Raw genomic sequence first — 15,881 nt, forward strand, 5'->3', positions numbered from 1 at the left:
TAATATAGAACATGGTACATGTAGGTTAGTATTTCTGTAGTGATATGGCCCATTTTTGTTGCACATGATGCATTTAAATTGTCAATTTTATCGTGACAAGATCGATTTGGTGCTGCATGTTTTTCTTATAAAGCACAGGAGGGTCATAGATTTTAGAGTAGTGAAACTGCATATATAAATCAGCCTTTTATTTGCCTGCTATTTTTGCTAAATCCTGTTTGTGCTGACTTTGCCCTGCCAAGTAGATAGAATCCCACAGAAAAGTGGTGACTAGTCTCAAAATAAATCAACACACTTTTTGGTTTGTTTTTGGGCTCTGTAAAGAGATAGATGTGTTTAGCGTCACTGTTCATAGAGGCAACAATGGCACTCTGGTATTATGACTTCTTCTCCATTGCTCTATTTTTCTCTCCATTTCTCTCTCTCTCTCTCTCTCTCTCTCTCTCTCTCTCTCGCTCTCTGTGTTAATGGCAAGGTAAGGAGCTCGACTCACTCTAGAGTATTAGATGTTACTTTACTCCTGCTCTTTCTACAGGGACGCATGCTCCTTTCTTATCACTGCTCTCTTTGGGCCACCAGATGGATGGGTTGGTGGCCCAGATACAGCTCTAGGAGGATCTGTATCCGATACCCACCTTCAATGACCTTCCATTTGTGATACTCATCTGCTGAAATACAGCACGTTCTACTCTAAAATTCTCTATTCGTCTCTACAGTATTTTTATGAATGTCACTTAAAATCCTAAACTAAACATTTTGGGTGGTGATTCAGCTGGATTCATTTTTAGTACAGCCCAGAGCTGTAGTCTATTCCAGAGAAGATTTAAGATGTTTAAGGCCAGGAATAAAGCGCAAAACATCTTTTGCACTTTATTAACTGTCTAACTAACTCTACCTTTGAGGCTCAATGAGGAACTTAAAATAAAGAGTGCAAATGAAGGACTTTTACGGTGCATGAAGAATGGATTGTGCGATGGTTATGGATTTTTTTGCATATGTATTTTTAATTCAAAATCAGCAATTGTTGACTTGGATTCTGTCAGATTCGTGCACATTGATGGGTCTTTTTATGCCGTATTATTGAAGTGATAGTTCACCAGAAAAATGACTATTCTGTCATCCTTTTCTCACCCTTGTGTCGTTTCAAGCCTGTTTTTCAAACATGTTGTTAACTGGCACCCATTCACTTGCATTGGTTTTGTGTCCATACAATAGAAGAGAATGGGTGCCAGCGCTGTTTGGTTACCAACTGTCTTCGTAAGAGGATGACTACATGATGGCAGAATTTTCTTTTTTTAGTGAACTACAGCAAAACACCTTATTTTGTGTAGCTCTTGAGAAATCCTTCATCAACTACACATAAAACTGTTTAGCTGAACCTTAAGGTATTTATTCATTTTAAGTAATATGATCTGTGAAATGTTTGATGCTCAGATCGTATAGTGTACAGTCGGTCTGCAGCACCAATTGTTCTTTGTCAGGACACTATTAACAATATGATGCCTGGTAAATGGTCTTGCCACATGTGAGATTCACAAAAAGCTTTGTGTGTAGTTGATGGGTAACACTTTATGATACCTTTCATAACCTTTATGATGTCTTTAAGTACTGTCAGATAATGTATCAGATAACCGGTCATTATATTTTACCCTGAAGGGGTTTCTTTAGCAATAAAGGCTGCAGAGACAGATCGCAAGCATGTATTTTGAGGAAAATATGTTTCTTGGTTGCACGATCTGTTATGCATTATATTTAGAAATCATTACACATTATTGTATTATATAATGCTTATCAGACCTTTAGAGTATGGACAATAACATTGTCATTAAAGTCATTTCATTTTGATTACGTGACCTAATGATCTGTTAAGCATCAAATAATGCTTGTTTAATGTTATGATAATGTATTGAGATAAATGTTGGGTTTTTTCTCTGTAGATCATTTATCACGCTTGTCTCGAAAGTTACTAAAATCTGTTCAATCAATCTGCTTTGCTTTTAGTTTTTATTTTAGGAAACACAACCCTGTGCCCAGCAGGTTTTTTAACATTTGTTGATATTTTTATGTGTTTGATCATGTTTCGCTGATTCATCTCTTATTTTCTTCCCATTGTAGCAGCCAAGAGCTTGTTGAACAAGAAGGCAGACGTTAAGGTAAGAGATCCGTCTGACCTGTGTGACCAAGACCTGACCATTTACCGTCTCAATAACGTCTCTCTTTTCACGTCTCGGTCGCTCCATCTTTCCGTCCTGCTGTTTCACTGCTTAAGCTATCAGTGTTAGTTGGTGTCAAGAGTATTTTCAGTAGCTATTGCACACGTTTCTATCTGTCACTTCATTTTCTGTTTTGTCTGTGTGTGTGTGTGTGTACAGGTAAAATGAAAGAGTATGACTGTAAAACATGTCTTTGAGAAACATCATCGTGTTATAGGGATGTTACATATTAACCTCTTCTACACATGATTGTATCTATGACTCAAAAGCATTACTAATAATTCATATTTACTAATGTAATTTGTGTACAAGGTTGTAATGGTTATTTGTATCGGAGACCATTTTCAGATTAGCTGAAATATGTCATAGGATATATAGTTTTTGTTGATATTGCACCTACCAATAAGATTACGGTAGTACCAGCTACTTAAATCAGAACAGGTACGTTTTTCCCGGCAAGCTGTGTCAATGAGTATTTAACTGAATTTGCTGGACATTTTAGGTGATACAAGGTGATACTGTACACCATCGAGCTCTATCATGTCACAGAGACAGCAATACCCCTGAAAGAGGAGATGAAATGAGGTTTTATTTCCGTCTGCGCCTCTGGGTGTATGAGAGACGTTAAGGAGATGATATAACCACCACAGGCGTAATGCCATTGAGGAATCTTTGGAATCTTCCACAAGACCCATAGTAATTTGATTCATAAAACCAGAGTTCAGAAATGAACTTTTTCAGCGCTTCTCACTTAGAGCGTTCACAGACACACATTCCCTGCTACCTGTTTCTACTTTACCACCTCACTGACTCACACCTGCTAAATCAGTGTGTATTTATGTACGTGCGCGTCTGAGTGTGTTTGAGCAGAGAAATAGCTCAGCTGGGAATGTGACTCTGGTTCCAAGAATAGCTGTGAGTCTGAAACCCTGGAAACTCTTGAGACGAAAATAGCAGCAGAGCGCTCCTCTCATCGCCTAGCAACAGACTCCCCCACATCCTCTCCGGCCATTTTAAAAGATTTGTCGTCTTCTGCCCTTTTACAATTTCTCCTCCTTTCACCTTTTCGCTTTCACCTTTTCGCATCATGATGAGCTACTCTTTTTTTAGGTGTTGTCACTACTTTTCGAATTAACCGAAGCTGACTTTCTTCCTTTCTGCCTGAATGTTTGCGTTGTCACTGGTTATGTAATGCTGCTTTTGAATCAGAGGAGTTTTTTATTCAGCTTCTGAGAACATTGTGTGCTGGATATAACCAGTTCTTGCCGGCACCTTTTTAGGACAAAAAATATCACTGATCCGCACAGTCTGTGCTCGCTTTTCTCTCTTCGCATCTCTGCTTGTCCTTATACATTATTCCTACTTTGGTTCGGGACCATGTTTTTTTATGGAAAGTAACAGTCTTGAGGCACAAACAACTGATCCCAGATCAGTTGACTTTGCATTCACTGATAATTTACTTTACGTTTCCTTTTGCTTTCAGCATGTGTCTCTGTTCCTTCTTCCACACTTTCCTCATCCCAATTGCTCCTTCACTTGAACTACCCTTCCTTGTTCCGCTTTCTTGAGTTTTCCAAAATGTCCTTTTTGTAGGAGAACCCTTAAGTCTACATTGTCCTGGTCTTGCACTGAACCCAAGCCTTCCTATTACCCCACAAATTATCAATGTAAATTTTGACCTTCCACTCCGAAAAAAACAGTTATCTAGCAAGCCAAACAGTTTTTTGTATACGTTTTCACTACTTCACAAAATTCCCCTCCATTTCGCTCTCTTAATTTGTCTCATTTTCTCTCTAGAAGCGGAAGTCGAGCTCTACCATTCAGTACATGGTGAGAATCTTGTTCCATTTACACCCTTATTTCTTACATATTTTTACGCTTTTACTTCCACTAATATCCTCGACTTTCCCTCATACTCTTCCTTTAGATCCTGCGTTTCATTAGATCATAGGATCCGTAATGATGGCTGGCAAAATAAATACCCTCAAAGGTTTTAACGCTTTTCTTCTGCTTAATGCTTTTTACTAGCCATCATACAGTATCTCGGCAGCGGTCCCACCTTGTTGTTTAGTATATCCTGCCCAACACTTCTTCTCCTTGTTGCATTTCCTTACCTTGTGTGAATGTCCACGGACACCACTCATCTTCTGGGTTTCATTCTGCATGTTCATTCTGGAGAATAGACATGCCGTTATCTTCTCTTGTTTGAACGTTGTGAAGATCCTATTTGTTCTATTACAACTGCACCAAACCCTTAAAACTGCTTGCATCCTCACTTTGCATCTACTTGCAAGGCCCAGTACATCATTTTTACAGGTGGGACCCATGTCCTTCATCATATGGCCCAGGACAATGCTTGTATACCACTGGTAAGGGCCTGTTTACTTGGCTAAAACTGGACGTCCATGGAGATCAACAACAAATTATGATTGTTGAGAATGTTCAACAATGGATAATGAATTCCTCTAAAGTGCATTATCAATTACAAACACTGTTTGATGTGTGTATATGTATCCATAGTGCCAAAGTCAAAGTGTGTGTGCGGGTGTGTTTTGTCTATTTATTTGGTGATTATTTCTCGTTCATGAGTATCTAGAAATTGTTATTGTGTTAGGAATTGATCCAATGATCCTCCCTCATGCAGGCACATTCTTTACTAAAAAACTGAATTATCATAGTTTTGTTGTGGTTTCATACATATTCTGAATGAGCTTTTTTGTTTTCATCATAATTTTAGTTTTATTTGTATCTATTTTGTTTTGTGCTTTGCACATGTTGTTACTTATTTTTTTATTGTTTATATTGCTATGTACATTTAACTTATGCTTTAGTTTGTTTTTATAAAAAAATGTAATCAATAATTTTAGTACCTCAAGCTTATTTTAGTTTACTGCTGAGGCAACATTTCAAATTTTGTATATCTTAGATTTTTCTAATAAAATTAAGACCGATATTTGTGACCCTGGATGACAAAACCAGTCATAAGTAGATCAGGAATATTTGTAGCAATAGCCCACAATACATTGTATGGGTTAAAATTATAGATTTGTCTTTCATTCGAAAAATCATTAGGATGTTAAGTAAAGATTCCCTACCCTAAATTATAAAAACATATTTTTCTGAGTGAATACAGCAAAATCGCGAACATAAATGGTCAGAAATTCACCTACAAACTTGGCTTGCTGCTGCCCGCTCTTTGAGAATATCCCACTCAAGTTTGGTATCTATGTAAAGCTTACAATTTCCGCTTTCGGGTGCATATATTCTCCACAACGGCATTACACCGATAAGCCAATAAAGAGCATTAAAACAAACCTGTTTCTTCTTAGCGACGGCCTGTTAAAGCGCCTCTGATGGACAACTTTAAATGGGTTCGAAGCCCGGCTCGCAGCCGGGCGCGGAATGCAAGAAGCCAAGTGGGCAACTTTTGGTAAGGAGAACTGGCGCTACTGGATGAACCGAACGTCAGGTTAAGGCACACGATTGTGACGCTCATCAAACCCCAGAAAAGGTGTTTGTTGATATAGACAGCAAGACAGCGGCCATTGAAGTCGCAATCCACTAAGGAGTGTGTAACAACTCACCTGCCAAATCAACTAGCCCTGAAAATATATGGCGCTGGATGAAGAGGGACGAGATAGGCCTCGGCGAGTAGGAGTGCTGCCGTGTAGGTGCGGAAGCCTAGGGCACGGGTGGAGCCACCATGGGTGCAGATCTTGGTAGTAGTAGCAAATATTCAAACGAGAACTTTGAAGGCAGAAGTGGACAAGGGTTCCATGTGGAGATTGGCTTTATTGGTCCAGGGTCACATTTTATTTTATTTAAAATGTTTCACTATTTTTAGTTTTAGTAAACCAATTACCTTGCTAACAGCTCTTACATTAGGCAACAGAGAAAGAGGACAGTCCACTATCGCCAGAGACCCAGAGTACAAATAAGCATCTAGAACTAATTTGCCTCTACATGCAATGCGACAAATGAGTATAATGGAGTAATTCAGGAAATGTAATTGGCTTAAAGCATTTTATGGACTTCACCGAGTAGTGACCCTGTCCCCTTTCCTGTTGCAGAACAATGTCTCCTGAAAAATAACATTGTTTGACGTAAATGTGCAAGCGGGCACATCATTTACCTCTTAAAACAGATGGTCACTCTTGTGTGTTTGTGCACATGCATGTCGGTCTCTCCCTTCTATTCCTTCTTAACCAAAGCCTTAACTAAATGTCTGTTATGTTTCCCTGCACAGCCCCAGACAAACAGCACCAAAAACAGCATAGTCACCAGCCCCAAAGGAAACCTTCCCTCTCCTGCACTGGTATTTACCTCTCTAAATCCTTCACTCCTCAGTCACTTCCTTCTTTTTACCTTCTGTCTATCACTGTACCTGCATCCATGTTAAGCTTTGAATTCTCTTTGTGTTCTTGTGTGTGGTGTGTGTTCAAGCCAGTATAGTAAATGTTAAACTGCAAATGAATCTTATACCTTTTATTTTAATTCTTGCTAGGTGACAGTGAGAACAGTCACTCATAAATTAGATTAGAAAATCTATTTGAAATCACGTGCAATCTGAGCAAAGACGAAAAAAACGAAAAATGTCTGCTTTCAATGTTACGTAGATTTGAATATTTCTGTACTGTTTATTCATATGTGCTTAGTTATTTTGGTAAATCACTACACGCTCGAGTCATAAATTGCATTTGTCTTGTTGGATTTCAAGGTCTGATTTGATTGGTGGATCAGTTATTTAATGAATGAAAGTTAAACATGTTTTGAACAACATGAGGCTAATTTTCAGTGTTAGGTGAGCTGTCACTTTTAGAAAGGAGGTTACCACTGGAAACATTACACATCTGTGTATTTTAGGATAGTTGCCCTTTAATGCTGTCTGTGTGTGCAGTTTGTATCCTGCAGTCTGTGTGTGGGTATAAGTGTAGCGTGTTTTATAGTGCAGATATAGTTACCCAACCTTGAAGTGAAGTGAGGAGGTGTTTATGATCAGTAAAGACTCTAGCCTTAGTGCTTTGTTTCATAGCTTCCCCTTCAGTTGTACTATTAACTGTGTAGGACACTGCCATGCTATAGATAGGCCTAAATATAGTAAATGTTATTTTAGACAATGTTTAATATAAGAACAAAAAATAACAGGACTACACTGGTAAATAGCCACAAAGACTGATTTTAGCCCTTGGACAGGGCAGAAGAGAGGAACGTACCAAGCACAATGTTCTCTCACCATTTTCTCTCATACACACACACGTGCACGCAAACACACACTCGCAGTGTTTGTCTCATCTTTACATGAGATAAAGTGTAATGGTAGTATTGCCAAAATCCTATTATAATCGCATTACGAGGGATGCGTTTAAACGTAGTCATTTTTAAAGACTGGTAGCGTAACAAGACACATGAAAACTTATCGCATAAAAAAAAATGTTTAACTTGTATGTATGTATTATTTCTTATCAAATATGACCACATTCAGAAATATATACAGAACATTGATTCTTATGTAACGCTTTCATCCCTCAATCCGCGCATCATCTGTTACCACATACACAATACACAAACACACATCACATATCCATTACAAAGTAGTGTTAGTGTGTTAGCACTCGCAACACATCCGTATGTCGACCCTTCGTGTTCGTCATCACATCCTTAGCTTTTAACTGCTGCCTGTTTCAACGGGCAACAGTTGCCATGGCGATGAATACCTCATAATGATGGGGACCGCAGGCTGCTGATTGGACAGTGAGGGAATGTAACTTCCTGCGAGGGAAACTGGGCATTACAGATTTATGCTGTCTGGTGTGCGTCTAGCCAGCAGGTTTCCAGGGATGACACATACACGGAGGAGACAGAGCAAAATAAACACATAATTGCAATGCGATAAAGTTGAAAATCACAGTGACGTACGGTGAAATAGCGAAACATGGTTTTTGTTGGCGGATAAGAAATGTTATATCCTATAGATTATAAAGTCATAGTAATTGTTTGAAATTTAAGTGCGAAGCTGTCTGCTGTTGAACCACTGGTAATTTTTGTTTGGCTTGTTGTTTTTTTACTGGGCTGGCATCATAAACACCCATCCACCCACACACGTTCTCTCCCTCTCATGTTCTTTTCTCTCCTCATGTTTTTCCAACCCCCTCCTCCCCCGTCGCTCTGTAGGAGGCACAGACCACTGTCATCCATAATGCAGTGGATGGGATTAAGGTACCCCCTCCCACCCCCTCTTTCCCACCACTCGTCCAGTTTGAGCTGCATCCCCACCACGCATTTGTGCTAACGTGACTACGCACTGACATCATCCGAGCGTATGTGATGGCTGCATGCATGACCCTTCTAAAGTTTTTTGCATTGTTTTTAATAATACACTAATAACAATTGTTGCCTTATAACAAAACATGCAAATGAGCATACTTGATTTAAAGGAGACCTGGTTAAAAGTAATTTCATTAATGATCTAGTGATGGGAAATGACACTTGACACTTGTAAGATGTTTGCAGCATGAGGCTGCAGAGCAACAGTTGGAAATGTGTGTCATGATAAGAATATTAAACCTGCTGGATCAGATCTCTGTGTTCATGAAGACTGAGACGCAGAGTCCTCTTGTGGTGTTAACTGAAAGTGCAGCTATTAAAATGAACTCCTTCAACTTTAAAGATGAACTGTGTACTATTAAGAATTTAAAATAGGTTGTGTTTACTTACAAAAAAAAATTTGTGAGTGTTTTGGATACCTTTTTTTGGGGGGTCAAATATTATTATTATGTAATGTTTTATTAATTAGAGATGCACCGATATATATTGTCCAGTTATCGTATCGGACAATAAAAGGTATTTATGACACTATCGGCCAATAGTCTGAAAACAGCCGGTTATCAGGGCTGATATATCCTGTCAATCTAAAGAGGACAGAAAAAAGATGAATTTGTGCTCTGGATATAGAAAATGTTTAGAAAGTTTGATGTTTACTATTAATACTCATCATATGAATTAATAACATTCAGAAAGTTAAGAAATATTAATTGAATCTTCAAAATCTATATATATATATATATATATATATATATATATATATATATATATATATATATATATATATATTAACTAAATAATTGTATGCTATTCTGTTTACCAGATACTGGCACAGGAATGATACACTTCACCTTAAAATATTAAAAAGTGAAATAGAAAGTACATGAGGATACATAAATTGTGCCTGTAATTTATATACAATATGCTGAGGTTGTACTTAAATGAGGTCATCTTATTATGGAAAGCATGAACGAAATCAAACTAAATGTGCCAGCAATGTAGAGATGAGGACGTAGAAAGGAATAAGGCCAGTATCCAATGACGTCGCTTGCCTCACTAGGAAGAGCTTCTCAGAAGAGAGCAATGCCTAGATCTGCACAGAGATCTTCTGCCAGTGGTTCTTTTCGATCCTGTATCGTGCTTAATCTGCCCATCAGACCATTTCGCCACATTTGACAGTTTCTTAGTACAGGTGTAATAAGGTCTACGATATAGCTCGGTGATGGAATAAGAGAACAAAAGCCTTTTCAGGAGCACCTAATAATATCGCCCCACATACTGATGGCCTATTTACAGCAGGAGCTGATGTCCTTGCTAATCACTACGGTTACGTTGTGACAGGTGCACTCTCCTTTTTCCCAGGTGACCATGGTCTCCTCCCCCTCAGTAGGTAACATCAAAGATATTGATATTAACAAGATGCGCACAGGCCATTACAATGAATGGGGAGGAATGCAACGCTCAATATGGCCGCTCTAGTGAAGGAAGTCCCGCCTTCCAGTGAAACGAGCCAATCGTCAATCAGTATTGACTGACGATTCTCTGGGGCGGGACTGGCCAGCCTGTGCGCATGCACAAGAGTTGAAGCGATCTCGAAAAGGTGATTTTATATTATATTTAAGCTGAGCAAACTCAGGTTATGGTTCATGTCAGGTTTAATTATTGATAGGACAAATGTTTAATTGTGATTTTGATTTGCTATTAACTGCCCAAAGGCGTTGCAAACATGGCCGCCGAGTGGCACGACTTCCGTAAACGGACATTGGTAGCATTCAGAGGGTAGCGTTTAAGTTGTAGAATGTAGAATTCTTCCTCAGAGCAGTAGCATTTAGCAATAAGATACAAGCAGGCATGCTATATTGTAAATATACAGTACTTGTAAAAGTGTGCTCATGTGTTCAGTATGGTGTTTGAGCGTGACAAATATGACAAGTGTGATTTAATTGTCTTGCTGACGTTGCCATGCATCAGTGAATGGTTAAATGTGTGATCTCCAGAGCTCTGCTGTTGAGATGATAAGTTATGGTGTGTGTCCGCGTGTGAGGACTTTGGCACTAGTTGGTGTTCTTTCAACAAAATGTAAATGCATTGCCTAACTGTGATCTGTGATTATCTCAGGAGTCATCGGATAGCAGTAATGCCACAGTGGAGGACGAGGAAATGAAGGGTAAGAATCAATGATCAATGACCTTGAGTTCAATGGTCAGCTATCAAAACACACAACAAAATACATAAACCTGCAGAATAGATTACAGCCAGTGGTTCTCAACTGGTGGGCGGCGGCCCAAAAATAAGTGTGTTTAGAATAGCTCATAAAAAATATCCAACATTTTTACAATGTCCAATGCAACTGCATTTAGGATAACGGCTTTTTCTGCATTTAGTAACCAAATGTTTTTCTGTTCAGTATTGATTATTGTTATAGTAATATTTTCTTCTGTAAGAAAAATGCAGTCTATGAATAAAGATATAAATAAAGATTTATGAGTAAAGATTGAAAATGTTGTTACTTTTGCACAGTAAGCAAGATATTGTTAACACGTCCGATGTACCAGTTGAGAACCATCTATCATAACTTTAGTGAAGTCACTCCACACTTTTAAAGGCACAGTTCACCGCAAAATACAAATTCTGTCATCAGTTCAAATCTGTATAAATGTCTTTGGTCTGATGAACACAGAGAAATATATTTTTGGAAGAACACTTGTTACCAAACAGTTCTTGGCCACCATTGACTAACATTGTAGGAAAAATTGTTATGGTCCTCAAAAGTACCCCAGAACTGTTTACTTTTCTACATCCTTCAAAATATCTTCTTTTGTGTTCAACAGCAATCTATCCTACTATGGTAGTGAATGGTGGCCAAGAACTGTTTGGTTACAAGCATTTTTACAAGTACCTTTCTCTGTGTTCATAAGAACAAAGAAATGTAAACAGATTCAGAACAAGTGGAGGGTGAGTAAATGAAGACAGAATCTTCATTTTTGGGTGAACTGTCCCTTTAAGCTGAAGAATTGAATACAAGGTTTAGAGTTGAGACCCTTTTCTTTACACTTCTAATGTCAGAAATGGTTCTGTGTTGTTCCTACTTCTGCTTTCTGTGTCTGTGTGAGTGTCTCTTGCCCAGAAAGAAGCAAGGGCACCTTGTGCTATATTTAACCCTAGTGGGAAACAGAGACCCTGGCTATTTAAGTGCAAGTATGCATGTGTGTGTGTGTGTCTGTGTGTGTGTTGGAGGAGGAACTTGCCGCCAAATATCTGGGCAGACTGTGTGCATGACAGGAGCGTGATGTCGTCTTGTCGCAATCACACAAAAGAGTCGGTGAGAAGTGTGTGTTACTTTTAGATGGAAATATATGGCTGCTTGTGAAATTGTTGCGATGAATTATTGTGACGCAGCTGCGAGTGGCTCTCTTATAACAGCCACTGTGGTGTTTTGAGAAGGACTTTTGTTTGAAGAACTTTGTGACTGTGTAAATGTTTATTTTGGAGTAAATTAATTTGTTTCGAGGCAACCATGGAGTTCATTGTACTTCTTTTGTCACATTTTTCATTTGAGTTTTTTCACATTTTGATTGATTTTGTTGATTCACTTTAGTGTATTTTGTTTGATCATGTTAATTGTTCTGTTTTCATTGTAGGTTATAATTTTTATATTTATATTTGTTTTACATCATTCATTTATAGTCATTGTACTTTTTCCAAGCCCTGATAATAACAAAATGACTTGTAATCGCAATAAAGCAGTGACTGGACGGATGTAACTTTACTTCTTTTAAATGTAAATAAATCAAGATCCCGCAGGAATTTTTTTAATTGTGACTAACAATTAAATTTGATTGACGTCAGTTTGAACCATGCTTTCTCTCATGACTGTCTATTCTGGGGGCGTGTCACAGGAAAGGTTGTAGATAACAGTTCAGTTCAGTCAAACCCCAGCTCCCAGTCTGACCCCGCCCACACACCTCCAGGCCCCTCCCCTGCTGTGTTCAGTAAGTGCGTTTATTATGCCATCATTTGCCTTGTGTATGCATATGTTCGATATTGATGTGTAATAAAAAAACATTATTTCAAGTCTTATTTACTAAATTGGTGCCAATAAATGACTAAATGATTGCTATTAAGGAAAATGCACGGACGTAAATCCTATTGACACCCCAGAATGAAACATAACTCACTGACTCATCCAAACTAAACATTGCAGTTTTTTGCGTTATGGATCTTCTTCCAATGTAATACAAGGAATAATCTCATTTACTAGGATAATTCACCCAAAATTAAAATGATGTCATTATTAACACACCCTCTTGTCATTTCACAATGTATGACTTTCTTTCTTCTGCAAAACACGCAAGAAGATATTTTGAAGAATGTCTGCAAACGAAAATCGTCGGTACCCATTGACTTGGTTTTGTGTCCATACCATAGGAGTCAATTGGGACCAACGGTCTTTGTTTACTAAGATTCATCGAAATATATTTTGTGTTTTGCAGAAGAAATTAAGTCATACAGTTTTAAGATGTCAACTGGGTAAGTAAATGAGGAATTTAGGAAATGTTTGTGTTTGGGTGAACTAACCCTTTAAGTTTATTACATGGTTCCCACCCCTAGCCGTTTTCAATATCTTTTCCATTCAAGCATCCTCCGTTGTTTAGTCACAGGACAGGTATCACTGTTACCTGTTCTTTTCTAAGCCTAATTTCTCTCTGTTATTTCTGTCCTGCTTGATTCTGGGCCCACAGCTGCCACTAAGTTCACTGATCTGCTGGGTGCGGTTCGACGGGTCCCGGTGCCGGCATCTGATAGTGAGGGGGGAAACACAACCACTCCTGCTGCTGTTTCTGCCCCCTCCGCTCCCCAAACCCCTAACATTCCCACACAGAGTAAGTCCACTAAGGACCAGATAAAACGCAAAAGATGGTTCAGGAACTTCAATTCAATATAAAACTATATAAAACTAGTCTTGACAAGATATTCAGTGAGATAAAAGTGGGATTGGACCTGATTTTATCTATTGGAAATTGATTTTGTGCACTTTAAGATTAATAAATGCAAACAAATACCTTACAAAATCAACATTGCACCCCATTGACTTCCATTGTATGGACACAAAATAATTTCTCAAAATATCTTCTTTTGTGTTTCACAGAAGAGCGAGTCATATACAGTTTTAAACCACATGAGGGTGAATAAATAGCAGATTTGTTTATTTAGCCACCCGTTTCTCCACGTTGATCACCTTTCTTTCCTTTCAACTGTCTCTCTCGTCTGTCTCTCTTGTATTTTCTTCAAAAAACTCCAGTGTCACGTTTGACAGATCTAGTTGGCAGTGTGCGCAGAAGTTCAGCCCCCCAGACTGACAGTGAGCCACCGGCCCCCAGCAGACCCCTTCCAGCCCCTGCCCCTGTATCTCTTCCATCTCACCCCTCCCCTGTCCCTTCTCAGCCCTCCTCAACCCCCCTACCTTCAGCACATTGTGAGTATAGCGTGTGATGTCAGCGTCTCTGCTAACCTGAGCTGCACACCAGCATGAGGAGTTTGGTTGGAAGTGATGTTTAGAAAGGCATCATTGATGCTACTATATTAACATGTATACCGCTCCACAATGAGGACGACCTAAACCATTTTTAGCTAGCTTGCAAATCTCATCGATCACTATGACATTATTGTTACATCCTGTGTTTGTTGTTACGTGTGCAAATTTAAACATTCGTTTTTTTCTTTGTCATATATAGGTTGTCAGTGAATTAAAGTTGGTGACATTCTAACAAGTTAACAGATTTTCTTGAGGTTGCGGGAAATCTTTGACATGAGAGTCAGAAAGTGCACATTTCTTACAAAAATCACCATATGGAATCAAGTTTTGAGTTTGATAGCATATGAAACGTCCTTGTTGTTGAGCCTTGAGTGTGGGTTTTTAAAAAAGTGGTTGCTTATAAACCCCCGATGTCTTTGAATTGTGGTGCCTTTGGTTGTATTTTCACCCTCTGTTATTTGAGATGTGGCATTCAGAGTCGTGTGAATGAAATCTGGAAATGAAGTGGTGAGTGTAATGTACTGTAGGTTGCTGAAATCTGTTGGAGTGGATGTTCGCACAACCTGTTTTTAATTCCCATGCTCTCGCCTTGTTTGATGCTGCACCTTTTGTGAATTGATGCAGAATGACACAAAGATTAAACAGGATATTAACTTACAGAATGGATCTTTTCCCCCTGCATTGGTGTGCTTTAAAAGACAAGTTTACTTACCATGAATGGACTTCCTGTATAAGAGGGTTTCAAAAAGATGTCTTGTGTTAACACCGGCCTGTCTCCTTTTCTCAGCGCGCAAACAGGAGATAATCAAAATCACCGAACAGCTTATTGAGGGCATCAACAATGGGGACTTTGAAGCCTATGCGTAAGTTTGTGTTTGTGAGCGAGAGAGAAATGTATTTTCTATTTTAAACGTCTAGAGGTTAAAATAACACAACATGATACTAAAACAAGTGGATTTAAATATTTTTTAGGAAAATCTGTGATCCTGGGCTTACCTGTTTTGAGCCAGAGGCCTTGGGAAATTTGGTGGAAGGGATGGACTTTCACAGATTCTACTTTGAGAACTGTAAGTTAAGCCGAAATTGTGTATTTTCTGCTGTTGGTTAGATATCTCTGTTAAAGGTCCAGTTTGTGAAATTTAGCGGCAAGTAGCGGTGATGTTGCGAATTGCAACCAACGCCTCACTTCACCCCTCCCTTTCAAAGCAATAAGGTGGATGACACATGAAAATGATGAAAACATACAAATGCACTTTGTAGCAGTTTGTCCCTCAAGGGCTACTGTAGAAACTACATGCCGAATTCCATTCAAGGGAACCTGCGGTGTATGTAAATAGAAATAGCTAATTCTAGGGTAATAAAAACATAACGCTTTATTATGTACGGTGTTGTACACCTCTGAAGACATTATGTACATCATACGTTATGTATATCATATTGCATTTCTCTCTTTAGATCCTCCTAACTATCACACATTGCACCTTTAATATGAATGAACAAACAAGACTGTTACACTGTTGGATCTTAAGTTTTACTGTTTCACTCCCTGGCACAGTGCTGTCCAAGAACAGTAAACCGATCCACACCACCATCCTCAATCCTCACGTGCACCTGATTGGAGAAGACGCCGCCTGCATCGCCTACATCCGTCTCACGCAGTACGTGGATGGGCAGGGCCGGCCGCGCAGCAGCCAATCAGAAGAGACGAGAGTGTGGCATCGCCGGGACTCCAAATGGCAGAATGTCCATTTCCACTGTTCAGGAGCTCCAGCCGCTCCTTTACAGTGAAGGTACTTTTCTATTATTAATTT

General features: G+C 38.9%; 1 protein-coding gene across 13 annotated transcripts in view; it reads left to right on the top strand.

Moving 5' to 3' along the window:
• Positions 1-15,881, top strand: part of camk2b1 (calcium/calmodulin-dependent protein kinase (CaM kinase) II beta 1) — a 44,887-nt gene that overhangs the window by 26,005 nt on the left and 3,001 nt on the right. For 2 of the 13 annotated variants that reach the window (XM_079477753.1, XM_079477748.1), the window contains exons 13-20: positions 2,116-2,153; positions 4,011-4,043; positions 6,460-6,528; positions 10,653-10,701; positions 12,434-12,526; positions 13,277-13,417; positions 13,684-13,719; positions 13,837-14,142. In XM_079477753.1, the coding sequence (XP_079333879.1) occupies positions 2,116-2,153; positions 4,011-4,043; positions 6,460-6,528; positions 10,653-10,701; positions 12,434-12,526; positions 13,277-13,417; positions 13,684-13,719; positions 13,837-14,027 (650 nt within the window). In that variant the 3' untranslated portion in view covers positions 14,028-14,142. Of the gene's footprint in view, positions 1-2,115; positions 2,154-4,010; positions 4,044-6,459; positions 6,529-8,384; positions 8,430-10,652; positions 10,702-12,433; positions 12,527-13,276; positions 13,418-13,683; positions 13,720-13,836; positions 14,143-14,857; positions 14,934-15,042; positions 15,138-15,625; positions 15,861-15,881 lie in introns of those variants that run through there. The other 11 variants (XM_079477756.1, XM_079477755.1, XM_079477750.1 and 8 more) reach the window with 8 other exon arrangements.

The sequence above is a fragment of the Barbatula barbatula genome, assembly GCF_947034865.1.
Source record: "Barbatula barbatula genome assembly, chromosome: 2".
Classification (NCBI taxonomy): domain Eukaryota; kingdom Metazoa; phylum Chordata; class Actinopteri; order Cypriniformes; family Nemacheilidae; genus Barbatula; species Barbatula barbatula.